The sequence below is a fragment of the Anopheles coluzzii genome, chromosome 2 (genome assembly GCF_943734685.1).
Source record: "Anopheles coluzzii chromosome 2, AcolN3, whole genome shotgun sequence".
Lineage (NCBI taxonomy): Eukaryota > Metazoa > Arthropoda > Insecta > Diptera > Culicidae > Anopheles > Anopheles coluzzii.
In genome coordinates this window covers 7,477,413-7,502,276 of record NC_064670.1, presented here as the reverse complement: position 1 = coordinate 7,502,276, position 24,864 = coordinate 7,477,413, and the positions used below count along the sequence as shown (strand labels likewise).

Here is a 24,864-nt window from a genome sequence, read left to right as displayed (position 1 = left end):
GCTCCATTGCTACGCTCAAAAGCGCCACCCCGCTTACCTTCATGTTGGCTCGCACCGTTGCGACCTGCTTCTGCGTGATGGCGTCACAGTCCAGCTCCTGCAGGCTGCGCAAAAAGTTGCCCTCCGACATCATGCCTTTCGCCGTCTTCCACGAGATTTCCTTGAACCCCTTAATGATGGCAACGCACTCACACACCACCTGCACCGGTTCGGGCGGCGTGGCGAAGCTGCGTATCTCCGTAATGTCCGACTTGTCCAGATCCGACAGGGCCAGCCGGGCCACCTCCAGGGCGGGCAGGGCGGCCGCCAGCGCCTCCTCCGCTTCCGCCTTTTCGACGGTGATGATTTTCTTCTGCTGCTCCACCTCGACCGATTTCTCGGACGCTTCCAGCTTCTTCACGTTGGCCTTTTCGGTCGCTGGAAGCGGACGGAAGAAATAACCGTGTCATCCGGAAGTACGGGTTTTGCGATAAAACCACACCAGACCGAGCTCCCCAAGGATTTGGCGATAAATGCGTTTCCAATTTCCTCGAAAACACATCCACCGCGCACGAACAAACCAAAACATTGGAGAAAGAACCCAACGCGGAGGGGTTTTTCTTCTTCTTCCTTTTACGCCCCACACTTACATGTCTCAATTCCCGCCAGCATCGATTCACAACGGTCCGCCGCTTCGATGACATTTTTCCGCTGCTCCTCCACGATGATGCTCAATTGATCGATCTGAAGTGAGGCTTCATTAATTTTCTCGATGCCGTCCGATAGTCGGGAGCACTGTTGCATGATGAAATTATCTTTCTCCTCTGGCGAAGCGTGACAAATTGAAAATGAAAGATGAACATTTATTTAGCTATAGGGAGTGGGGTTTTCGCCCGCTCTTTTCCCCGGGCTGCGGGCTCCCACTTTCTCTCTGTCTCTATCGGTGCCGGTTTTTTTTTCCCAGGAACACTGTATATTATATTTATTTTCTTCTCACACCTCGCACCAGGCTCGTCCACTTGGCTTGGATCGTAGCATCGGATCTCCCATCCGATGCCAGCCCTGGTGCCCTTTTCCAGTGTAACCGTATCGGGCGGGAACACACACACATAGACCCGACCGGGATGATGCGCTCGTCGGCTATCCGGCCCGTACCTTCTTAGCCGAGGACCGAGGACTTACCGATAGGGCCGTGCAGAGTGGGCCTACTTTTACGCTTCTCTATTTCCCACTCACCACACGTCACCACCATCCCTCCCGGCCCAGCAAACAGTGACATCCGGGCGGAAAACCCATCGAAGGATGAAAAATAAAAATAAAAACCCATGCCACCACACACACACACACACACACACACACACACACACACACACACACACACACAGATATTACGGTGGTAGGTGTTGCGCAACACACCAATCGGTGGCCCATGGTATCCGAGCCCGACAGATTCGGCTGCAGGCAAGACGCGGCCGGTGGGCACATATTAGTGTTTCTGCTTGATGTGACTAAGCTCTTACCAGCCGTACACACTTCTGGTGCGGCTAAACCGGAAGCCTCCCCCGGGTCGAACCGGGCTAAAACCGGGCTGAACAGACACACACACCGGGTGCTTCATCTCGGTCGCCCCAGGCTGGCAACCAAGGCATTGATCGATTATTCCGGATAATGCTGTGCTAATTAATTATGGACCACGCAAAACACGCTCGCCACGTTACGGCAGAATGAGCGTGCTCCGGGAAAAGGCACCTAGAATTGGGTTCTCGGTTTCTTTCTTTTTTTTTTGGTGCTGCTGCTCTCCGACGTCATAAGACACTCGAACGGTAGACGGTTGACTGAGCGATGAGACATTTGATGGACAGCGTTACGGATGCCGAACGGTGCGGATGACAGCACAGAAGGCAAAGGAGGAAGACGCCGAATCTTCCCAAGCTTTGCCATGGCAACAAATTGATATGGGTGTTTCCGTCGAGTTCATTCTTTGCGTGCGCACATTATATCAGTACCAGGAAAAAAAATTGGAATCGCTTTCGAGGTTAAATGTTGCTTCCCACCTTCTCCACCACCACACAACTTTCCGTAACAAGCGTACCGGAGAGCATGAATGGTAATTGATGCCAGTTTTGCAAGACATTTGTGGCACTCGACTCGAAGCAAGATATGCTCGGCTGCTCTTACTTACCGATCAGCTTCAAGTAGGTATTGATGAAATCGAGATAGTGCTTCGGCGTAACGAAGTTCTTTCGCCGTAACTTCATCAGATACTGCATATTGTAGCCCTTGAGCGACTGATGGACGTGCACGATATGGGCGATGATTGGTTCTCGATAGCTTTCCGGGATCTGGGAAATTACAGACAAATCAAACACGCGTGGCACAAATGAGTTCGTAGCAGGGTTTTGTTCCGATTGCAGTTTCCACCTACCTTCGGATGGTCCGTGAGGAACACCTTCGCCACGGCAAACAGCGCCTGCTGGGGCCAGGGAAACACCCAATCGATCGTGGTGCTGCCGACCAGGCCGGGGAAGTTGCGGCACCGGTTGCGGAGTGCGTCACCCTCGGGCGACATGCACAGCACGACGTGCAGATTGCGCACGGCCCGCTCGAGGAAAAACGACCAAACGCCATCCCTGTCGGAAGTGGGAAGGATAAGAGAAGAGGGGAAAATACAGCCACGACGCTTGCCCGGGATGAGCGATGCGATAAATGGATTTAAAATGGCGTGCCGGAAAACAAACGCGAGGATGCGAGGGGAGGAACCGGGAGGAGTCCAGCCAGCTACAGGCTTCCTCCTCGGTGGCGCGTACACGTAGCCAATAAACCACGCATACCCGGCAGCTGCGTGGAAAAGTTCAGCCAGCGTAATAAATACCAACCCGCCCCGGGAACCTACTTGCTGGGCGCGTAGCCATGCTCCTGGGCCGCACCGCGGCACTGACCAATTATCTGATCCTTTTCGTCGTCGGTAAACATTGCTGGCACCATGCCAGTGGTTAAAATATTATTTATGAACTCCAGAAATCCTTCTTCCGCAATCTGATGATGGTGGTGGACCGTTCGAGGGGCGGGATCACATGGTGTTGAGGCGCGAGGAAATGAATTAAAGCGGCAGGAAGAAAGGCAAACATTGAAATTGAAAAGTACAGCAGCGGTACAACGGAGTGGGGAAGCACACTGCCCCCCCCCCCCCCCACTCCCATAACCCGACCGACTTACTTGGGCCGCCTTAAAGATGAAGCATGTTTTCACGTTCCGCACGCCGACCTGCAGGAAGAGCGTTTTCAGATCCTCCCGGAACGAGGTCTCGTTGTAGCCGCGGCTGAGCACGATTTCGAAGATTTCACAGCCGGCCGCGAACGCCGCCAGCCGGGTAATGCTTTGCTTGCCGGAGCCACCGATACCGACCAGCATAACGTGCCCGCTGTGGAATAGATTAGGACACAACGTTAGAGGGTTAAATCCAATCAATTCCACAACGATGCCTTACCGATGCATACGCAGTGTGCGATGGACGCGCGTCAGATGCTCGAGACAGTCCTCAAACAGCACCAGATTCATCTTGCCCCGCTGCTCGCAGTACTCCATCAGTATCTCCTGGAACAGGAAGTAGATCGCCTCGTAGTCGAGCAAATCCTCGTAGTAGCGCTCCTCGGCCGGATTGACCGCGTTGCGATAGTCGCCAAACAGTAGCGGATCCCGCAGCGCGTACTGCGCAACGGACAGCTCCACCACGGCGCTCTTGATGCGCGACTCCAGCCGGCCCTCCTGCAGCTGCTGCTGCTGCTGCTGGGCCGGTTCCATCTGCACCGTGTGCCGGAAGCTGCGCGGTATGGGAAACTGTTCCATTATCTGCTCGCCCAGCTGCTGCTCCATAAACTGTTGATCCTGCTCGTTAATTAATCGATCGCAGATGACGCGCGTGAACTCGTTGCGCCACACCCGGACCAGGTGGCGCGTTTCCTTGAAGAAGCTCGGATGGATCTGTAGCAGCCCGGCGAAGATGCGCGACAGATCCTTCATGTTGAAGATGTAATGGAATTTGGAGGGCGTCGGCGGCAGCTTGGTGACGAGCGTTTTGAACAGGGCCAGCGTCATCTCGATCAGCTTGTCCGCGTTGTCGCCCAGATCCGGTGCGAACGGTTCCAGGTGCCCCTTCAGGATCGAGGCGTAGATGTGGCGCAGTGTGCTGTCGTTCGGAAAGATGATGTTGATCACGGAGAACATCGAGATGAAGCGTGAATCCACCTCGTTGCGTCCTCCTCCGGCACGGCCCATAGCGGCAAGGAACGCTGGGGAAGGAGATTTTTGGAATATCCTAATTAAAATCCCCTCATATTGCAGCTCATTGCCAGCCATCACTTACACATATCTTTGAACTTCTTCCAGCTCAAATCCTTGGTGCGATCGAACATGCCCTCCTTCTCTAGCAGCAGCTTCAGCAGCGCAATCGGTTGCTGCGTGCCGTAGTTGTCCACCTGTGGCATGTTCATGTCGTCGATAAAGGTGACCAGCTTCTTGCCGACCGGCGGGCCAAAGATATCCTTCGTGCGCTTTTCCACCGCCGCCTCGATGGTCTTCTGCACATCCATCGAGGACGTGCGGGAGGAGAAGTTTATGTTGAGCACGACGAACGAGTCGCGGTTTAGGTGGCGCAAAAAGTGGGATATTACTGCCGTCTTGGAAGTGCCAGGATCGCCCACCAGAACGACCGGACGACGAACCTGTCGATAAATATCAAAGAGGTACAAACACATTTCGCTAAATGTTAAGACTACTTCTTGGTAATTTTCTGACCCTATTCATGAGATCCAATATTTTTTCAATCTTCATCGTGTCCATCGTCGGCACCAAGATGTCGCTAAAGTGCAGCGTCGCATCATGCACGTAGCCCGGAATTACCCACTCCCACGCCAGCCACTGCTTGTGCTCGATGTCGAAGAAGTAATCGAACAGCGTCGGCTTCACCGTGGGCAACTGGCCCGTTGTGGCGGGACTTTCGCGCGTATCCTCGGCCGCAATCATTTCGAGGTTTCGCTTGACGAACCCATCGAACCGGATGCGCGACTCCTCGAGCAGGGCGGCCCCGAGCGACAGGTACACACACTGCACAAAACCACACTCCACCACGTCCTCCTCGTGCGGGCAGGCGGAAGTTTTCATCGGAAACAGTGCGTCGTAAAACTGGCACAGCTGCACCACCATGTTCAGGTTCGTCTGGTGAATGACCAGCTCGAGCGGATCCTCCTGATTGTTGCCATCGACACCCTCGAGGATGTAATCGATCGCGGCGGGGATGAGCGCGCTGAACGTTTTCTGCAGCATCTCCTGCTCCTCCGGGTAGCGCCCCTTCAGCCACCGCTCCCAGTAGCACACGTAGCCGAGGTTTTTCGGATCCAGGTACACCATGCCGGCCCGGGAAACGGTCGCCGGCGAAGCGTAGGCCAGGTCACCAACTTCAAACAGCAGCGCACAGTAGCTATTCAGCCGGATGCGCTCGCCGTTCGCCAGCGTCAGCAGTTTGTTGTCATCCATGACGGAGTTCATGTTCTCGATCCAGAGCGCATCGACGTCCCCGTCGAAGCAAACGTAACGCCGTTCCTGGAAACGTGGAATGGGGTGCAAAAGCATGTGCGGTTTTCATTAGTCGAGCTCTCCTCTGGTTGAACCACGGGCAGCGTGGATCTTACGGCAGGGAAACGAATCAATAGAGCACGGAAACGGATACTTACATCGCGGTCAGTGGGTTTATTCATCTCGCGGAAAATGTTGGAGAACAATCCATCGACCCAGTCGCGCGTACTCGGATCGAGAAATCCGTACAGCTCTATTACCGAGCATGCCTGCAACGAGCCAAAAAAAGGGTATGTATTTTTGTGAAAAGGATATTAAAAATATAGACCACCGGATGGGGGAATCGGATAGAGGACCCTCGTTTCCTATGATTGAAATTCACTCTGGGCCAGCAGCTCGACTGTGAAAGGTTTCATCACCACATATTCAATATTTAGAACATTTGCAAAACGAGTAGGAGGGAAAAAAACGAAATAAATCCATCCAATCTACTAACTCATTTTTGGAGCAGGAAGAGCAAAAAGCAACCAAACGAAGGTATCTCTATTGCTGTTGCCTATTTCGCAATGTTGCCTTGTATTGCACATGTTACGGCTCTATTCAAGAGAAAAGCATCGATTTCACCGGCATTCGACGTACCGCCATCATCTGAGATTCCGGATGGGGTGAGCGGAGCAGCGGAGGTCGTAACTTTTTACCCCAAAAATGGCTGGTTTTTTCGGCTGCCTAGGATACGACCGGGCAGGGTACAGAACGTTAATTTATACGTGAGTTTGCTTAGAACGGGTTGGGTCTCTGCCATCGTGGGTATTGGTTTGCCCCGCAGGCAGGCAGGCCGCTGGATCGATCGATTCGGTTGGCAAAATTGGATTGACTATTCGGGAAAGTGCATCCCGATGGATCCAATCGCACAAAGAGCTTATCTTTGCGTACCCAATTGCAAGATAACGATTATTTGCAGCACCGTTCCTGGGCATGCCGGACTAAATGAGGAGAGAAAGCGAGGGTTAGCAATGCATTTTTCAACACCGACCATCGGTGTAGATGCAAACAATTTCAAACGCTCGTGGACCGACGACTTGGCGAAGCTTGCCCATTAGCCGATATTGGCATGCTCAAGTTCTTTGAACACACATCGGCGGTCGATTGGTGTGGTGCGAAAGATGGGCATAGCTCTTTTGAATGGTTAAAGCATCAGAACGTGTAACAAAAAAAAAAAGAGATTGGTTCCACTGCCAATGGTCGTCGCTTTTGATCTTTTACCAAACACACATGCAGATTCAAACAGAGTCAAAAACAAAAAAAGCAGCGCCATAGCAAGGGATATTCCATTTTGTTATGCAAAGAACTAATGTTACATTTGTAAAGTTTTCAACAAAAAAAACCTCTCAACTACAGTGCATACGATTTGAATGCCATTTTCTTACCTTTGGATTCAGCACGGTACATTTCGTCGGCAGTCCCATGTTGGTTTGCGCTTTTATCAGCGTGTTGATGACGACCGTTTTGCCACCGCCGGTCGGACCGACCACCATCGTGGAATGGCGAGTCATCATCGTTTCGTACAGTTGCTGCACCTTGTCCATCTGCCGAATGAACGGATGCAGCCGTCATGAATATGCTAATTAAATGTTGCTCAATCACACACACACACACACACACACACACACCTGTTTCTGAATGATGATGAATCCATCAGCTAAAAGCACCTCCTTCACCGCTTCGTTAAAGTCCGGGTAGCCCACGCGGGGATAATCTACGCCGGGAAATAGGTCCTGCGGAGTGACGCGTGGTGTCATTGTTATTAAATGTCAATCAGGTTTGTTTTAAAATCATGCCCACCGCCGGGCTTACCTTTATAAGCCCCATAAACAGTGGCACATCGTCAAACACAAACTTGGGAAAGTTCATGTCGAACAGCGTGCGCATCAGGGTGGCAGCTTCCGAAATTTCGGGCGATTTGCGCTTGTTCACGCCGGCCATCCGCAGCACAGCGTTGAGCGATCGAAGGCCCCAGTCGTAGTGATACTGCTTGGACAGCTGCTCGCGCGCCATCTTGTACAGCACGGTCATCTTCTTCGCCAGCACCTTGGCCGTGATGAAGCCGTCCGAGAAGAGCGATATCATGCAGATCAGCTCCAGATCGGGCATGATACAGGTGACGGGCCGGAACAGGGCCTTCACCGATTCGGGCAGCTCCGTGCGCCCGGCATAGCCCGGGTTCATCGTAATGAAGATGCCGACCTTGGGATCGAGATTGATCTCGTTGCCCTCAAACTGGAAAGAAACAGAGGCGTGTGATGATGGTGGGAGGCATTATTGTTGGGCAAAGTAGGGCAAAGTAACAAAAATCCAGAGTCGACTCCGATCCGAGTTTGAACATTTCTGAACCGGCTCTGGAAGGTAAGTCCGCCCAGCATTATCCGGAGCCATTTAGAATCGTCTGGAGCCGTCCGAAATCGCTCAAAGTCATCCGAAGTGGAAGTCATCCGGAGTCAACCGGAGTCTTCCGGAGTCCACTACGATGTGATATGCCTGATCATACATAAATTGCACCGGCAATCTTCGGCAGACACCAACCGACTCTGGACGACTCCGGATGATGTCAAAATCGGACTAACAATAGCCGGAGTTAGATCCACGACTTCGACTTCGATCCAAAGAGCACACCGCTAGAAGCATTAGGAGGAAAAGATTACACCAGACCTTAAGGTACTTACCATGAATGTTTTGACGCGGCACACGAGCGCCGTCTTAATCGTTTGCAGCTGGGTAGAGATGACACTCAGCACGGAGATATCGATACGGTTAAACTCGTCGAAACATCCCCAGGCACCGCATTGGGTCAGTCCTATGCATTGTTGGAAGAGCGATGTAAATCAGTAATTGAAATATTGATACATTCCTTCGCCAAACAACTACGACGTATTGAAAATTGCTCAACAACACCGTCCTGCAAACGCCCATTTGCAAAGAAGCTTTAGCTTTTCGACTTAATTTAAACAAATAGCATTTGCACAACCCCTTTCGGTCAACCTTCGCCCCAAATCGGGACGCACACGCCAGGAGCTGGCGAGAGCCTAACCGAGAGTTTGTTTAATGCGCGCGTATTGCAAAAATTGCAACCCGAAATAGAATTGTGACTCCTGCAAGCCCACGGTCTAGCTTTTGGTCTGAAACGGTGGCGCAGGTGGCAGAGTGTTCCCCTGGCGACCTGTGGTTTTGGGCCGCGAAATTGAATCACCATTGCGAGGCACGCTTTATTTGTAGCGCAATTTGTGTTTTATATAAAGCGCAAAGCCGATTACCGATTGGTGCGCGGTGCGTTTCGGGCTACGAGTCGTCTTTTTCGGCATCATCACAAACCCAATTCCCGCCCTTCAGTTTAAAGCGTGCGTGCAAAGGCATCCGCACCGACCGGATGCACCAGTGCAAACAGGTCCTCCACCCCCGTGTTACGGCTGTGTGTGAAAAAGGTGTAAAGCCTCGTGTACACTGCCTGGCTGTGCGGTTGAAGTTATGCAAAAAGGTTTTAAACATTGGTGCCGTTGTCTGCCACCATTTTCCTCGGTCGGTGGTGGCTGGCTGTGGCGGCCACACAATCAGCAACCATCAGCAGGATGAATTGCGCCACGAAAACCTTTGTACACTCACACACACATACACCTCCTGTCCATCGTATCCTTGTACCATTTGGCTTCTGTGTGCCGAGTGTGTGTGTGTGGGGATGGAGGATTAAACCACTTGTACCGATAACTGTAGTGGCTTGTCGGCCCCAGCACTGTAGTCAACTGGGGCTGGGAGGACTACCGGAAGCACGCAAACCGGACGGAAACACAAAACCGGGCACGAAATTACAGGTTTGGCCCTACTGCATGCGGCACACGTTATCAGATCAGCAGATATTTAGTTTGCGGATTACTGTTAAACCGTAAAATTGAGAAATAAATTTTCCGATTCAATTTGATTATTTTAATGAGGTAAAGTTGGGCGAGAGCAATGTGCAGCAGCGCAGTGGCCGCGATGAAGCATCACAAATACACACACACACAGACGTTGTGGAGTATGATGGTATTGCTCTGCAAAAGGAAATCGGGTGCAATTGCAAGCTTTCAGTTTTTTGAATTATTTACGACACTTTTAAAACAATCAGTTTTGAACGATTCACAATGAACAAACAATCGGTTATATTGTATCTTCCGGCTGGATAACTGACAGCAGTTAGGCTGTCCGCAAATACCCCAACATAAAATTGAGGCGTCCGGACCGAGATCCGAAAGCCGCCCAAAAACCATACATACCTGACAGTACCGTTCCGACCGCCCGAAAGTCCATGCCCTCGCCGCAGTTCGTTACGACGCAAAGCAGTGCCATCGCTTTGGCTAAATCCTTCGTCGTTTCGGTCTTGCCCGTTCCGGCAGGACCTGCACGAAACGAAACGTTTCGGGATTAGTTACAAAAGGAACGCTAGATAAACACATGTGGAAACAAACGTCCGCTTTCCGATAAGAGACAAATGTGCAGCGACTGATTGCGAAACTCTGTCCCGGTGCACCGGAAAAACAGCAACGTGCTGAGATTAGGCAGCCGTGTGTCTGCTTTGCTACACTGTTGTGTGTTGCTGTGGCCAACATTTGTGAGTGTGTGAGTGTGTGCAAATGCCACACCGTGGTTCCCCTGTGGGGGGATTGCAGCGTATAATGGATGCAAAATCTAAATGAATGTTGTCACCGGCACACGCGGTCACTGCAACGGCAAATGTCTTATCTTCGGTCTGCGTCGTCGTCCTCATCGTGTGCTCGGGGTCGGCCAGACCCATCGATTATCACTTACCAGCTGGTGCACCGCCCAAATTCATCGTCAAAGCTTGCGTGATTGTTAAATATATCCTATCAGTCAATGGCGTAATAACGAGCCGTCCATTTAATCCCATATACTCGTAACCGTAATCGAATTTTCCTATCAAATCATCGTCGTCGTCGTCGTCGTTGTGGACGTCGTCAGCATCGTGTCAGCAGGTTTGGGATCGTTGTCATCGATAGCGACGGATCCGTTTTCGAGAGCGTTGTGCCCATGCACCATATGGCAATGATGTTCGACAGTGATTCGATGCCCGGGATCGTCCAATTTATGCCGGGTTAGGTTGATGGCGGACCGAACGATGACGGTTGTCGTCGGCGAGTGCCAGAGCACAAGACGAATGTTTCGTCCATCGTACCGGGCCAGAGTCCGGCCATCCAGTCCGGGCACGGAGGCATGTGCGCGGTGCAGTGAGGTTGGGCCGATGAAGAGCAATCAGAAACGAAATGTAATTAGTACAGGATTTGAAGTAGCTTTCCGGAAACCCAACGGGCAACGGTACGGTAAAGAACACTGGGGAATGATTGTGCAAGATACTTGGGAACCCTTTGGGGAGGAAGGAGATTGTTTCTGGGATGAGAATCAAAAACAAAGAAAAAAAACCTATCCTAGACAGAAAGAGCAGTAAGAATTCGGAGAAGTGCAGTGTTGGAAAAAGTATCTCCATATGATCTACAATCATCCACAATCATCCATATGATCTACAGAAAGAACACAAGCTAAAGGCAACGTTTGGTAATAGTTAGTAACAGATTAATTTGCTGGAATTGTGAATTCACTTCAATTTGCTTGAACTTTCCACACAAATCTTACCTGTACATTGAAGCACATACAAATTATCCATTTCTCGTATCCAATAAAACCTATGGAAAACAGATCAAAATAAAGTCCAAATAAAGGTCCCATTAATTCACAAGTCTATTTCAACGCCCATCCCTCTCTTACCGAAGCTGACTTTCCCAACCGAACTCGTGAGCGTCCAGAATGCTATCGCGCACAAACCCTTCGATAATGTCCCGTGCATGCACGTCGATGGTGGCAATCGTTTTGAACTTAAGACGATCATTGGGTGTCAGATTAGCGCGCACTGCCAAAAACGAAATGTTTCTATTAGTAACCCAAACACACACGCACACATTTTACCTTGGAGCTTCCCGCTTCCCAAGTTAATCTTGAAGAGCTGTCGGCAAGGACGCGCGGCCCAAATCACGGCCTTACCTTTCAGCACGAGCTCGTCGAGCTGGCGGTTCTGCTCCTGCAGATATTCCTTCATCGCACGCTTGTTGCCGTGGCGCACCTTAGCGAACACCTCCTCGACCTCCGCCGTCCACCAGACTTGATTGGCAGCGAGACAAACCATGCCCTGGTAAAGCATAATCCAGTCCGGCCTAGAGATGAAGACAGCAGTCGAAAGGCACGGGTAAAGGGAGAGAGAGAGAATGAAACGTGCGTAGAATATTACACCTTTTGCGGAATGGGAGGATTGGAGGGTGCCTACTAACCGTCCGAGTTCGCGATCCTTGCCGTAATGGAAGATTGCTTTCTTCGTTATAAATCGATTGGTCCGACGCATTTCCTTCAACACCTCGTTCATCCAGTTCTCGACCCGCTCCTTTACCGGCACTGTTACGGCCGAAAAATAAAAGCAAAATGGAAATCAATAAAGGGGACAGTAAGTTTTGTAACACGCTCTCTTCCCCTCTTTTCTTCCCGATGCATGCGTGCGTGTGTGTGTGTGTGTGTGTGGTTATGTCTTGGGGAAGCCACAACAACACTTCCTTCCCTTCACGACACGCCCTCCGGACGGTTGCACAGTTTATATGCCACAGCGTCCGCACAAAGGACAGTTTTGGAAGGATCGAGCGATTGATACATTCACTGTGCTATAAAATAAAGCTCCACCAGCCGCCAGCGGGGTACAACAGAACGTGAGGTAATAAAATGAAAAATTGTGAAATATTTTCCACCTCGCTGCGCGTAGGTCCATGGTGGTGGACGCTCAATTTGCTCATGTCGGATCCATCGCAACCGAAGCTCATCAGAGGGAGCGATGGTAGGCCTGGCAAGGTTCACTGGAGGCCGATGACGATGACATACATACCCTGGTTCTCGAACTCCATCACTTCGCCCTCGCTGGAAATCATGGCCGTTACAGTCGGCGTGTCGAATCGATCTTTAGCAAATCGTAAAGATTTTATGTTATCGAACATCTGCAAGTGCGAAAATTTGTGCGTCAATGTCTCGAGTAATTGGAACCGGCATGGGGTAACAGCTTGCAAAGTGGTAGTAAACTTTTTAGGTAGCCCAGCGAGCTGTGGCCGCTTCCTGGTGTGCTGGTTTTAAACAAGCAGGCAGGTCAGGTGCTACCGTCAACCTGTTTAGTGCTGAATGTTTGATGAAGAGGACACAAGGGGCAAGCGGGAAAAAGGAAATAAACTTTACCTTTATGATGTGCTCCTGGACGCACGTCGGCTCACTGTCGCCCAGTATGGATAGCAGCTCGTCCGTCGATATAAAGTAGAACCTGTGACAGCCCCAGTGCGTGTGTGAGAAAAGATGATGAATATTTAGGTGTGCCGTGTAATGACGGCATGTCCGCAACTGTGGTCCACCAAACACTTACCTTGGGAATGCTCTACGTTTTTGCTCCAGATAGTCGTTGAGCGATTTCTGACAACCGTCAAGTGCGGATCCCAGGCGCATGAAATCGTTCAAGCGTCCCGGTACAAGGCACACAGCCGTCACGAGCGGATTATCGTTGCTGTTCCGCATTATCTGATGTTTAATCACATGTCGAAACACGAAAATACATCATAAAAATGTCAAGCAATTAAAGTACCGCCACCCTCAACCATGGTCCGAGTGGGCAGGCCACTGTTTTTATCATAGCTCACCTCACGGAATTCCTCATCGATGGTGTTGAAATTTTTGGCCTCCTCCGGCAATTGGCTGCTGATGTCACCGTCGATAAAAATGCCCTCCAGGTACAGCCACTTTCGCTGCACGCTAATCCATTCGTCGATGATTTCCGATATGAGGGTAAGATCCTTTTCCCACTGCTGAACCTTGGACATGAACGGGCCAATAAATCTGTGGAGTGAGAGACATGTTGGTGTGTGAAACGAAAATCTCCTTAGCTTGGTGTACTCAGAAATATCTTACTGGGATGCTGCCATGGATTGAAGGTTCATGGAATTTTCTTCAAGCACTTGCATAATTTCATCCGTTGCTCCAAGAATGTGCCTAAAAATAACCAACGACCGCATTGTTTAATTGACGGAAATGGGGGCTTTGATTTCGCTCACGCTCCCTTACCCTCTCACACGACCGCCCTTCTCGTAGCGTATCATGTTGAAGCACATCCGCTCCCAGATGTCGTTTATTTCCTGCACGCTACGTTCGATCGCAAGCTCCTTGATAGCGTTATTGATGATCTCTTCGGCAATGTCCTTTCAAACGGGAAAACAGGCGCGATAAGAAAAACAATACGAAATTGTAGCTCACACAGATGTAAGCCGACCGAAAGGTATTGGTGGTTGCAAACGCTCTACGCTTCAAGAATAATAATTAGTGTGCTGACAGCCTTCGGTTGGAACATTATTTATGTTCACTCGCCGATCCACTAGCATCCAGACTTCATTAATCAGCAGAAACAGTCTCTCCAAAAATATACTCCTCCCGCTACGTACGGCTGTTTTTTTTTTTCATGCTCTCCCCTACATGGTGGGTAAAAAATTAATCACTGCAAAACCTACCTGATACTTATGCAGCTCCATCGCAAACATGTTCTCGAGCGTGAATCGGTCCGCTGACATGTCGAAATGTTGACCAGTTTTTTCCATTAGCTTCTCCCAGTGCCGCGTGCGCAGCGCTTCGTCCTTTAGGCTCAGCATTAGCGGAATGGACGATTTGAATTGCTTCATTTTCGTGTCCAGCGCTTGACCAATGGGGGCTTGCCGAATCTGTGCCGGTAGTCGGATGAAAACGGGAAGCGAACGAGTGAGAAATCAAATAACAAAAAAAAGAAACAATTTCTACGGCTTTTTGCACCGCATTGATTGTGTGTGTGTGTTAGAGAAGCTCACATTTTTGGGCAGCATTCGGAACTCCTTCATAAAATTGTCGATACCCTCCAGCAGTGCCTGGGGGTTTAGATTGGCCCACAGCGTGTGGGACCACTTCTCTCGGGCGACTTTCTGCTGCACGTACAGTTTGTAGACCTGGGTAGGGAAGAGCAATGGCGAAATCACATTTTATCATTCATTACCCAATTTCCTATCACTGCTAGCGACAATTCAATTAGACAAAATTGCGTTTTTACTTTGCGCACCACAATTTGACCATTTGTGTCGTTGTCAGGGCCTGCACGGCCTGCGGTCGCACTCACTTACCACTTGTATTTCTTCGTACTCGTGCTTGCATTGCAAAAAATCACTGTAATCCGTTAATGGAATATCAAACAGCTTTTCGGCATTTTCTAGAAAGCGTGGGAGAACAACACAAAAAAAAAAACAAGCATACACAGTACAATTTTAAAAAGGCATCAATGTGTGCGCTTTGCTCGCTCCCGGTTGCCAGTTGCGGAACAAAGCTCAACCCTACCTAGCTCGATGCGTTGACGATCCATTAGTTCGATTTCTTTGCCGTACGAATCCATCAGCTCGACGCCCCTGTCCAGGTCAAGCCCGACCGTGCCGGGCCCTTCGGTGCGGAATTTCGTTATAAACTTTGCAAGCTTGCAAAACAGAAAACAAAAACACACAGTCACAATCAAATACAAAAGCAGGTGCTGATGTGCTGGCCCGGACCTACCTCGTCGCTGAACGTTTGTATTTCTTTTTGCGTAATTTCGGCAAACTTTGCCTTGGTCGGTTGCAGCTTGCCCGAACGCAGCAATGCGGAGTGGTAGATTTTTTTCCATCGCTTCTCCAAATGGTACGCCATAATCATATCGCCCAGGGGGAACTGTGTCGGTGGAAATCGTGAGAACAATGGTACAAAAATCGTGCTACTCATTTTGCCATCCGGCGCAGTAGCTCACCTTGATGCGATGCTCTTCGAGAATGTTGTAAATCTCCTGTATTTCGTGTATTTTCAGCTCCACCGTCAGCGTGGTCGATTGAATGGTTTGTATCGTTTGCATCACTGTCTTGAAGTGAGACAGCTCCTTCACATTCTTATCCAGATCGTTCCTTAAACTCTGCACAAAACAAACAAACCCACTCATTAACTGAAGAACCTTGAGGGCCGAGGCAAGCACCTGCGACGCTGAACCTACCACCATGTGCTCGTGCAGTTCTATCATCTGCTGGCGCGTCCGTTCGGCAAGAATGTTGCCCAGCGTATTGCGCCACTCGACGGCATGGTCGACGATGCCGCGGATCAGTGGTTTCAGGTTGACGCGAATACTTTTAATGTCGTGAAACGGTTTGTGCCGCTCCAGCTCATTCACGATCTGCGTGTAGTAGATGAACTTCTCGTCCAGCTGTGCTAGCGACACGTTTTGGTTGAGAAACTTCTCGCAAACGCTCATTTTTTCATACATCCAAAGGTTTCGATACTTTTGCCAGCTGGCGTTCAAAACAAATAGGTTAAGGCGCACATCAACTGTAGAATTGGAGTGAGATTACTTACCTTTTCAAGTAGGTGAGTACCTCCGTGACAAGTTGCTGGATCGATTGCTGCAGATTTATTACCAAATCACACACCCGAGGAATCTGATGTTTGGAAAAGAGCTCAATGTACTAACAAGTACGAAACATTCATCCACTCCATGCTGTGCCCTTACGCTTACCTGAACGACATCCTCAAAGAAGGTGAAGTAAAACTCTTTGTCCTCGCACTTGGTCACCGGACACGGGAGACAGGTTTCGGCCGTCCAGCGTTTAAAATTTTTCAATCTAGCGAAGAAACAAAATTTGATACTCACTCAGCGAAACAATTGAAGCAATTAAACTTCGTCAGGCGCAAAGCAGAAACTCCCCCCATATCCTTACCGGAGCAGGAAATCCTTCACCGAGCTGATCATGATGCTGTAAGCGTCCGTTGACGATGGTCGCATCAGTATTTCCGGCACCGTCAAGATTGCATCCACCTCGAACAGGGGCTGATTGTGCAGTAGATGGTTCATGAACTTTTCCAGGTTTTTCGCTGCAAATCTGGGTGAGGCGCAGCAAAGAAAGAGCAAAGCAGTAGCGGTAAGGTACATTTACTGTTACTTGATATTGTGCTCCAAACGGGCCGCTCCCTGCATTCTCTCACCTGGTGAAGCAACCAAACACTTGTTTCTCCCAGTGGTTGTAGTAGTACTTCATCTCGGGACACTCGCCCGTAAACGTACCGAGCACCAGGCTTTCCAGCTTAATCAGTATCGGTCCGATGGAATCGTACAGCTGCAGCAGCTTGATCGTTTTCGCATTGCGATCCTTGGCCAGTGCGTCGAAGTACTCCCGGCACGGCTTCACGCTATCGTCCGTCTCCTTGATGGACACTTTCTTCGGCCGCTTTTGTCGCTTCTCCAGATCGGTGCCGGCATCGTCGGCCCGCACCGTTACCATCGTCACCGCCGGCGCTCCATCGGTCGGCGTAACGCTTTCGTGGCGCAGGGAGTCCTGGTGCGACTGCTGCTGATGGTGCTGCTGGCGGTGGGACGAGTGGTGGTGCGAATGATGGTGTTCCTTTTGTTGCGTCGGTGCTTTCAGCACCACCTCCGATGCAGTGACGCGCCCTTCCTTTGCTCTATCGCCGTCCAGTTCGAACATCGCGAACGACTCGAGCCGCTCGATACGCACCTTGATGTCGTTGCTGATGTACCCAATTTGCGATACCAGCGACGATAAGCTCTTCATTAGCTGGATGATGTAGTGTGTCGGAAGGGTGGAATGTGAAAATGTAAAGCGTTAGTGTGAGTGTAAAATTGAACAACTTTGCAGCAGTAATGCACAGTTTACTGCTTTACCGTTTGGCACTTTTCTGCGTAAGCTCCAATATTAAACGACTGCCAAGTGAAGCGCCCCAGTCCCGCCTGGATAATAGTTTCCACTTCGTACAAATGACTGCGCAAGAAGTGAACCTAGAAGAAAAAGAGAGGGATATAAGAGGGAAGAGTGGACAGAAATCGTAAAAATACTTTCCCTGCCAGATATGATGTAAATAGAATATCTTAAAAACCGTCAAGCAGACTACCACACCACGATCGCCGAATATCTTAAAAATTAACGCAATACAATTTTATGCAAATCAAAAAACCACCCCCACCCAACGCGACCGAGTGCCAGACGGGGCTGTTCACAGGAAGTTCTTGCTTAAATCTTCAAACAGATTGAAATTGAAACCACTTGACGAATGAAGTGTCCAACTGCTTCCAACCATACGGCCGGCGCACGGGGCCGCCCCGTACCTTTCTCCCCCTCGTCCCGTGCACCAACCTGTCCACAATCCCGGGGACAACAACTTTCCGGTATACTTATCATTTGGCATGAATATTTATGACGACGGATAAATTAATACTCTCTCTCTCCCTCGTCGGGGCGATTTTTGCGTTCTCGGTGCGGTGCGGTGCCGTTGCTAGACACGCTCGAAATGAACACGCGCCCCACCAAGGATGCCGGGGGATACGTACGGGATAACAGGACGAGGGGGACGAAGGGATATACGAATTAACTAGGGTTTTCCCACCGAAAACTGCTCCAAACGCCACCAGTGTGACACACCGAGGAGTGGCGCTGGTGATTTCAAAAATCAATCCGTTCCTTCGACCCAAAGTTGCTGTGCTTTGGTGAACTTCGAGCATGCATACTGAGTAGCGCGGTGTGGCAGAAATAGGCATCCCCACTTTCCCTCTCATTCCCCATACACCCTGCTCGTCGTCTCCTCCCAACCTTGCTTTGGTTTTGGTTTTGCTATCGGAGAACCTTGGAAATTGGTTTCGGTTTGTGCACGAGTGTTGTCAATAATTTATGGAACAAAGGATTTTCTTGCCCATTTATTATGGAAATGCATCTTTCGGGATGTATAAAACCCGAAAATGGAATTGGAATTGAGGAGCTGATTAACATGCCGGGGCCACAGGATGGGGGGATAATATTATTATTTTCAAGCAGGTTTGCCCGACTGACTGTGTGTCGATATTATGTTGGAAGTTGCGGAATGAGACGATCATCGCCCGATTGCTCCACTTAGTGCGTAACTGAATTAAATTCGATAATATTTGAAGGATGAAAGGCATTTTGCAAGACGGATAGCTTACCTCCGGAGTGGATAGATTCAGCACGATGTCGTTGTACCGGTTGACCATTTTGCTGACGCACTCCACATCGCGAAACAGTTGGTCCTGCAAAAGTTATTTAAAGGCACAGGTAAATGGTTTATGCAGTTAGTTTATACGTTGAGCTAGGATAGAAATGAGCGTTAAAGCATTAATATGCTTTTTACGTCCACCGATTCATTTCTACCTGCAACGGAAAAAGATAAAAAAACGAACTACCAAAAACACTCAGCTCCAACCCGTCCTTTGCAGCATTCTCGGCACGACTTTGAAATATATCGCTGTCACCCGGGTGCCATAAGGTAAGGGGACGGCAATAACTTTCTACGACAGGTACCGTCCAACGACCTACGGACAAAAATCTCGGCCCAAAAGGGAAGCGCCCAACCGGCCGCCCAGCACCCCTCCCTGTGGGGTGGCACTCTCGCGATGCAGAGAGCTAGCTGTGCCAAAATTTAAGGTATAATACGTTGAAGCGCCGAACCTTCAACGCCGACGAAAGAGGAAGCGCTGGTGTGTCTTTGGCCGACTAACGGGTACAAATCAAACGACAAACGTCAAGCTACCAAGCGGTTGATGGTGGTGGTGGTGGTGGAGCAAAAGTGGATAAGAAAATATTGCTTACTTTTCTCATAATGGCCATCCTAATGGTGGGACTTAATGCGAATCCCAAATACTCGAACTGTTGACCTTCGTTGATGACGTCGAATATGTCTGCCCGACCGTGTGTGGAAACCATGGGCCATGTGTGCGTGTGCCGGCGTTTGTGTGGTGGCACATGGAATGAGAAGAAACGAAAAAAAATCGTATACGTATATACAGTAAATGGACGGTGCCGCTAAAGACAGTGAAGCTGGCAGTCCTCTCTGCTCGCCGAAAAAGTGTAACGACCGGATTTGATATCGCCGCATCTTGTGCGAGGACAAAGGCAAACGGGGTGAGGGTGGTGTTGAGAGGTTGAGAGTCCTTTCGCCAGCGCTTTAGTGTAGCATAAATTGAATAGATGCTGGCAGCACACATACAACCAAACAAACAAAAAACGTTACTTCAGCGAAGGAAGATGGCGCCGGCAGTGGACGGAGCGGACGAGAACAAGAATAAATCAAAAGCCACTTCTGTTGGTTATTGGAAATGAAAATGATAATCAGCTTGCTCCGTGTTCCGGGTTTCGGGCCGGTCTTCTCCTGTGATAGTTGAAAAATGAAGAAACCCATTCAGTGCGAAGGTACGACGGATGGGGCTCGAAATCGCTCCTGTTTGGAGAGGGAATAGAATATTCATTCAGCCAGCTACACTGCTACGTCCCACTTGAGGCCAGTCCACACAGCGGCAGTGCGGTCGAGACGTCCGTGCACACCCGTGCTCTTCAAACCCCGGGATCTTCAAACCGATTATTTAGACAGCATTTTATAAGCGCAAAACTGTACGCGCTCAGATAAGCAGCACTGGTAAGCGCCGGCCGGGGAAAGGACAGCTCCACCTCTCAACCCATCTTCAAGGGATGCCAGCTCAGCCATGCAGACCAGAGCTGACCAGAAGCGCTTTAGCAGAGAATGGAAAAGGCATCTTACCGTAGGAAAAGTTCAATGCAAACTTGAGCTTGTACTCGATGAGCACCGATTCGCCGATTACTTCGCGCCACGTGGGAATTTTCTTTTGCGAAACTGCTGACACCATCACTGTTTGGTTCGAAATGTAAAAAAAACGATCAAGAAAACCAAAGGAAAGAATAGAGAGTATCACACTGTTCACCCATCAAACTTTGTCCCCCGCAACACAGAGAGAAAAGTAATGCTGTTTTTTGTTGCTGCTTCTGTTGTTACAACGGCAACATTTAGCGTTAAGTAGCACACCCCACTTCCCGATGGGGATGTGAAAAATCAATTTACTGGACAAAAGTTTGGCGCGCTCCAGTCGGCGCGCTACGACTTACGCTGGGCTTGATTCATTTTGAACTCGCTGGCCGGGGTCTGCGAGCCGCTGGAGGAAATCTGCGACGGTGTGTTGCGTGCCGCCCGGACCAGCTTCTGCGCGAGGGCCAGCTGCGGGTCGAGCGCGTCCGGCCGGTTGACGAGCCAGCGGACCGCGGTGGCAATGTTGGTGTACCGGGACCGGTCCTTGCCGGTCATCAGGGCGGAGGGCCGCCGGGCGGACAGTTTGTCTTTCTTCGCTTTGGACGCTTTTCGCTCCTTCTGCAGCTCTGCACGGTGAAGATTGATGAAGAAGAAACGGGTTAGTTACTTGGCCCAAGGAAAACGAAAAACAATGTGCGGGCTCCGCAGTGTCACTACAGAAATGGCTTGATTCCCCTTCCCCACTTTACCGAGCATTGTGTCGCAAAATTCCAGCTTCAAAATGTTGCGCTTCAGCACGCCGTTCACCGTTTTGGTGCCGTACGTGGTGAACTTTTGAAAGTTGTCCTTCTCGTACGCCTGGAAGTCCTTCACCAGCTGCATGTACTGGCCGAACGCGCTGCGCTGGAGCGAAGTTTCCGCCTGCTGTTTGCTGGCCTCAAACTGGTACACAAACGGGGTTCCGGGAAGGACAAAGAAAGCAAGAAAAAAGAGGGAAAAATATCACCACTTCAAGATCCGCTCCAGCTGTGTAATGTGTCATGCAGTTTTTGCAACAAAACAATAGGTGACGCTGGGCGCACCCCTACCTCTCTAAACGCGGTCATAGATTTCCGGATGAAGTTCAGCAGCGAACGCACCCAAAACACGGCACCCACGTGACACGGCTCATTGCGCTGCAGGGGCGGATTGTTTTTGTGCTTCTGTGTGGGCCGGAATGAAACGGAAGATTGGAACAAAACGGGAGGAATCAAAATTTGTCACAAGCTGCTGGAAAAATGATGGGCAAGTTAAATGCGGTAGAATTGTAAACGACTTAATGGCAGACGCAGGCACCACACACACACACACACCGGTCAGGAGCGTGAGCGCGCGCGCTCCTCAGCGGCTTTTGCAAAAGGCATTGCAACTTTTGAATTGATTTCCGGAAGCCATTAATAATGCCCGAGCCCGAGCAGCAGCAGCAGCAGCAAGCGAGCGAGGTAAAGTTTTCCGGCGCTTGAGATGGAAAAGTTTGTGTGCCACCGTCCTCCCCCCCCACCCCCCCCACCCCCCCCCCCCCCCCCCCGTAGGCACGTGTTTTGCGGGCCGCCGTAACAACAGCGTCTTGAACCGGGGAATCAATTACGAAGAACGATATAAATTGCATGGCACTTTTTTCGCTTCCACTTTCGGGGGGATTTCTCTTGCTGTGTTTTTGTCCCTCGAAATTGGTGCCGACATGAGTGTGCATGTGAAAGCGTAATCAAATCTGCAACAAACAGCAACTAGCGAAACAAATGCCGCCAGGTGATGTAGAATGCTGCGCTGGAGTACCCCTTCGAATGGGTGAAGAGAAGAGCGTGAGTGGGAACGGAAACAAAAAATGGGAAATAATCTTTCCCCCTTTTCAAATCTTTCAGTTTTGCTGCGCTGTTTCTTGTTCGCAAAAAGAAGGCAAAAAAAACACAACACCAAACTGAGCAAAAGTTACGATCCACCGCTGCCCGGTCCGGGTGGATTTGCTGGGAAGCTTTCCGCCGTTCCGCCGTTCTTTTCGGCCGTTCGCCCACACCTTTCGCTGCTGCTACTGTGTCAGTGCCTGTCGCCTGCGCCTAAAGTACCTGCACTAAAAGATGACAACACATTTATTTATGTACCAGAAACTCGTGCTCAACCATGCCGACTTCCGCCAGGAATTGTTTCATAATATTTTCATACTTGGATGATAAATGCTTTGCCAATGCCGGCCGTGTTTCTATGCGGTCTAAATTTTTTATCAGCTCCAGCCCCAGCTCGGCGGACCTGTTGCATAGCAGGGGGGCAAGGTGTGTTGGTAGCACCGGCACCACCCCGGTGGCAATCGAATCCGGGCGGCCCGTTTGCGAAGGTGTTCCGATGAAGCGATGAAGAATCGTTGCAGAGCACACGTAGTTGTGCAGTCGTGTGTGAAGGTGGAAGCGATCCGGTGTGGGAAAGAAAAGGGACGAGAAAAGGGATGAGAAACAGGAGAAAACGGGGCTTCAGAAAAGGAAAAACATGTCCGAATGATGTCGGTGTGCACACACACACCCAACCCGACTGGTTTTGCTGGATTATTGGTGATTTATGTTGCGACTAACCCGGTGATTGTGTCCTCGCGTCCTCAAAAGAGTTTGGGGCCGTACTTACCGGAGCGATGGGATGCAGCGGTCCAGCGCTACCTTCGCTTCCCTCTCCACCCCCTCGACGGACTTGTAAAAGAAGTCCAGCGTTGCCTCCCAGTTGGCCAAATTGCTCGACACAAAGATGTCGTAGTCGGCCGCGATGATATGAGTGATGAGGTGATAAACCTACCCCGGCAGCAGCGGCCACCAGACGAAGCAGTACCGCATTACCGCGGGACAGGCACGCAGGGACACGAAAGAATGGATATCATTAGCGCTGATGAATTTCTACTTAACGTTAGGCTTTTTTTTGTGCTATGATAAAAAGTGCTTTCGCTACCTAGGACACTATGAAAAGCCTTCCGGGAAACATGCTTTTTTATCATGCAACCCATAGAACTCACTCACCTTGCTCAGTGTGTTATCCACCTCCTCCGGATCGGTAATCATGGCTTTGAAGTTCGCATCGAAGATGTTTTCAAAATCCAGGAAAATCTAAAAATGATCACCAACAACAAGCTTGTCAATCACCGGATGTTGCGATGCGCAAACTCTATCTCGAAAAAAGGAAGTCACGCGTACCTGGGCAATGTTTGCCATGTCGTGGCTAATGCGCGTCATATGATCGATCTCCCGGAACAGCACATTCTTGTCAAACTCCCACCGTGACCCAATGCCCGACTGCTCGATCTGGGCCCGGGTGTCCATGTAGGATTGCTTCCACGCCTGCAGCAGCGTCGCACAGTTCGTGGCGCACTGGTGTATGTGTGACGCCGAGTGTCTAACGGGGGGGAACAACGAAACGCTCGTGTCGAAATGTCAAAACTGCTGGCTAACAAATTCACTAATTTTTCACACACCCACAGCCAGCTCAGCCGAAAGCATAATTGGCTCGTCAGCTCATGCAAACAACAAGCCACACACACACACACGGAGAGCGGTTTGGGTATGGGGTTGCTGCTGCTAATTAAACTTTTCCAAAACCCAGTACCCGAACGGGCCCAGGCCCTCCCCCGGGTCGCCCCGGCACGGTCCCGGCGTTTGCACGTCCAGTTAATTATGATTTAGAAAGGAGCGACAACTTACTTGAAAATGGTATCCACATTAATTAATATTTTAACTTTCTCCGCAAACACGTACGATATCTTCCCGATCAGGCTGAGCATGTTCTCGTCCCGGCTGTAATAGTTTGACATCGTCCAGATGTGTCTCAGTATGATCGTTATGTTCGGTAGAATGGATAGGATGAATTTGAAGTCATCACCGGTTTTGATTTTCTGCCAAGCAGGGCCGTGGGAAGAAGGGAAAGGGACATTCGTTAAAACGGCACTCCGGCACAGAAAGGCAGCAAATAATGTGATTATCGTTGGGTGTTAGAGTGAAAAGGGGACGGTGATGTGTTTTTTTTTAATGGTTTTGCAACATTCGCCAGCACGGCCGAGAGTGTCAGTCTCTGGAGCGTGATTGGACCCGGTTGCCGTTGATGTTTTCGCACTCCCGATGTCAAGACAGGACATGGGTTTCAACTTAGCCCCCGGATGGGCGGGATAATGTTGTAATAGAAATGTAATAACAACGGGAACCCCCGCAGCTTACCTCCAGATAGCTTTGCAGCATGGCCAGGTGCTCGACGTTTTCCCGGGCCAAGCACAGCGCTTCCTTTAGCTTGCGGAACCGGTCCGGCCACGCCTTCATGATGGGGCTCTGGTTGTCCTTCAGGGCGTCTAAAAGTAAGCAATGGGAAAGTTCTCATTAGCGTCCATACCCACAAGTTACAGTGACCAATCGGGTGACCCCGTACCGAAAACCTGAATCACAAACGGTGCCTTCAGCTGCTCGATGATGGAATTGTACTGCAATTCCCGCTCGACCCATAGATTATACTCGGCCATCGGTGTGCAATCGGTCGGTTCCTGGGAGACAAAAGTGATGCAGAGGACATTATTTTCCACTGTACCCAAGGCCCGGCAGTTGTCTATCCGGCGCTTGT

At 50.2% G+C, this 24,864-nt stretch overlaps 1 protein-coding gene across 2 annotated transcripts in view; it reads right to left on the bottom strand.

Moving 5' to 3' along the window:
• LOC120951406 (dynein axonemal heavy chain 10) overlaps positions 1 to 24,864 on the bottom strand; it is a 38,874-nt gene that overhangs the window by 8,504 nt on the left and 5,506 nt on the right. For both annotated transcript variants that reach the window (XM_040370098.2, XM_040370099.2), the window contains exons 7-57: positions 24,676 to 24,787; positions 24,471 to 24,598; positions 23,961 to 24,151; positions 23,457 to 23,655; positions 23,283 to 23,369; positions 22,900 to 23,060; positions 22,389 to 22,533; positions 21,339 to 21,452; positions 21,000 to 21,192; positions 20,610 to 20,876; positions 20,248 to 20,355; positions 19,302 to 19,390; positions 18,659 to 18,742; positions 17,369 to 17,482; positions 16,672 to 17,261; positions 16,407 to 16,568; positions 16,205 to 16,310; positions 16,045 to 16,127; positions 15,689 to 15,980; positions 15,452 to 15,610; positions 15,223 to 15,375; positions 15,013 to 15,145; positions 14,802 to 14,887; positions 14,496 to 14,630; positions 14,166 to 14,372; positions 13,726 to 13,859; positions 13,573 to 13,653; positions 13,305 to 13,500; positions 13,034 to 13,185; positions 12,853 to 12,934; positions 12,512 to 12,620; positions 11,913 to 12,033; positions 11,629 to 11,798; positions 11,356 to 11,497; positions 11,224 to 11,273; positions 10,384 to 10,509; positions 9,852 to 9,974; positions 8,271 to 8,401; positions 7,405 to 7,827; positions 7,221 to 7,325; positions 6,978 to 7,136; positions 5,709 to 5,819; positions 4,774 to 5,577; positions 4,343 to 4,700; positions 3,467 to 4,268; positions 3,196 to 3,400; positions 2,873 to 3,015; positions 2,405 to 2,609; positions 2,162 to 2,321; positions 630 to 803; positions 38 to 417 (exon numbers count right to left, since the gene is read on the bottom strand). In XM_040370098.2, coding sequence (XP_040226032.2) covers positions 38 to 417; positions 630 to 803; positions 2,162 to 2,321; positions 2,405 to 2,609; positions 2,873 to 3,015; positions 3,196 to 3,400; positions 3,467 to 4,268; positions 4,343 to 4,700; positions 4,774 to 5,577; positions 5,709 to 5,819; positions 6,978 to 7,136; positions 7,221 to 7,325; positions 7,405 to 7,827; positions 8,271 to 8,401; positions 9,852 to 9,974; positions 10,384 to 10,509; positions 11,224 to 11,273; positions 11,356 to 11,497; positions 11,629 to 11,798; positions 11,913 to 12,033; positions 12,512 to 12,620; positions 12,853 to 12,934; positions 13,034 to 13,185; positions 13,305 to 13,500; positions 13,573 to 13,653; positions 13,726 to 13,859; positions 14,166 to 14,372; positions 14,496 to 14,630; positions 14,802 to 14,887; positions 15,013 to 15,145; positions 15,223 to 15,375; positions 15,452 to 15,610; positions 15,689 to 15,980; positions 16,045 to 16,127; positions 16,205 to 16,310; positions 16,407 to 16,568; positions 16,672 to 17,261; positions 17,369 to 17,482; positions 18,659 to 18,742; positions 19,302 to 19,390; positions 20,248 to 20,355; positions 20,610 to 20,876; positions 21,000 to 21,192; positions 21,339 to 21,452; positions 22,389 to 22,533; positions 22,900 to 23,060; positions 23,283 to 23,369; positions 23,457 to 23,655; positions 23,961 to 24,151; positions 24,471 to 24,598; positions 24,676 to 24,787 — 9,744 coding nt within the window. The remainder of the gene's footprint in view (positions 1 to 37; positions 418 to 629; positions 804 to 2,161; positions 2,322 to 2,404; positions 2,610 to 2,872; positions 3,016 to 3,195; positions 3,401 to 3,466; positions 4,269 to 4,342; positions 4,701 to 4,773; positions 5,578 to 5,708; positions 5,820 to 6,977; positions 7,137 to 7,220; positions 7,326 to 7,404; positions 7,828 to 8,270; positions 8,402 to 9,851; positions 9,975 to 10,383; positions 10,510 to 11,223; positions 11,274 to 11,355; positions 11,498 to 11,628; positions 11,799 to 11,912; positions 12,034 to 12,511; positions 12,621 to 12,852; positions 12,935 to 13,033; positions 13,186 to 13,304; positions 13,501 to 13,572; positions 13,654 to 13,725; positions 13,860 to 14,165; positions 14,373 to 14,495; positions 14,631 to 14,801; positions 14,888 to 15,012; positions 15,146 to 15,222; positions 15,376 to 15,451; positions 15,611 to 15,688; positions 15,981 to 16,044; positions 16,128 to 16,204; positions 16,311 to 16,406; positions 16,569 to 16,671; positions 17,262 to 17,368; positions 17,483 to 18,658; positions 18,743 to 19,301; positions 19,391 to 20,247; positions 20,356 to 20,609; positions 20,877 to 20,999; positions 21,193 to 21,338; positions 21,453 to 22,388; positions 22,534 to 22,899; positions 23,061 to 23,282; positions 23,370 to 23,456; positions 23,656 to 23,960; positions 24,152 to 24,470; positions 24,599 to 24,675; positions 24,788 to 24,864) is intronic.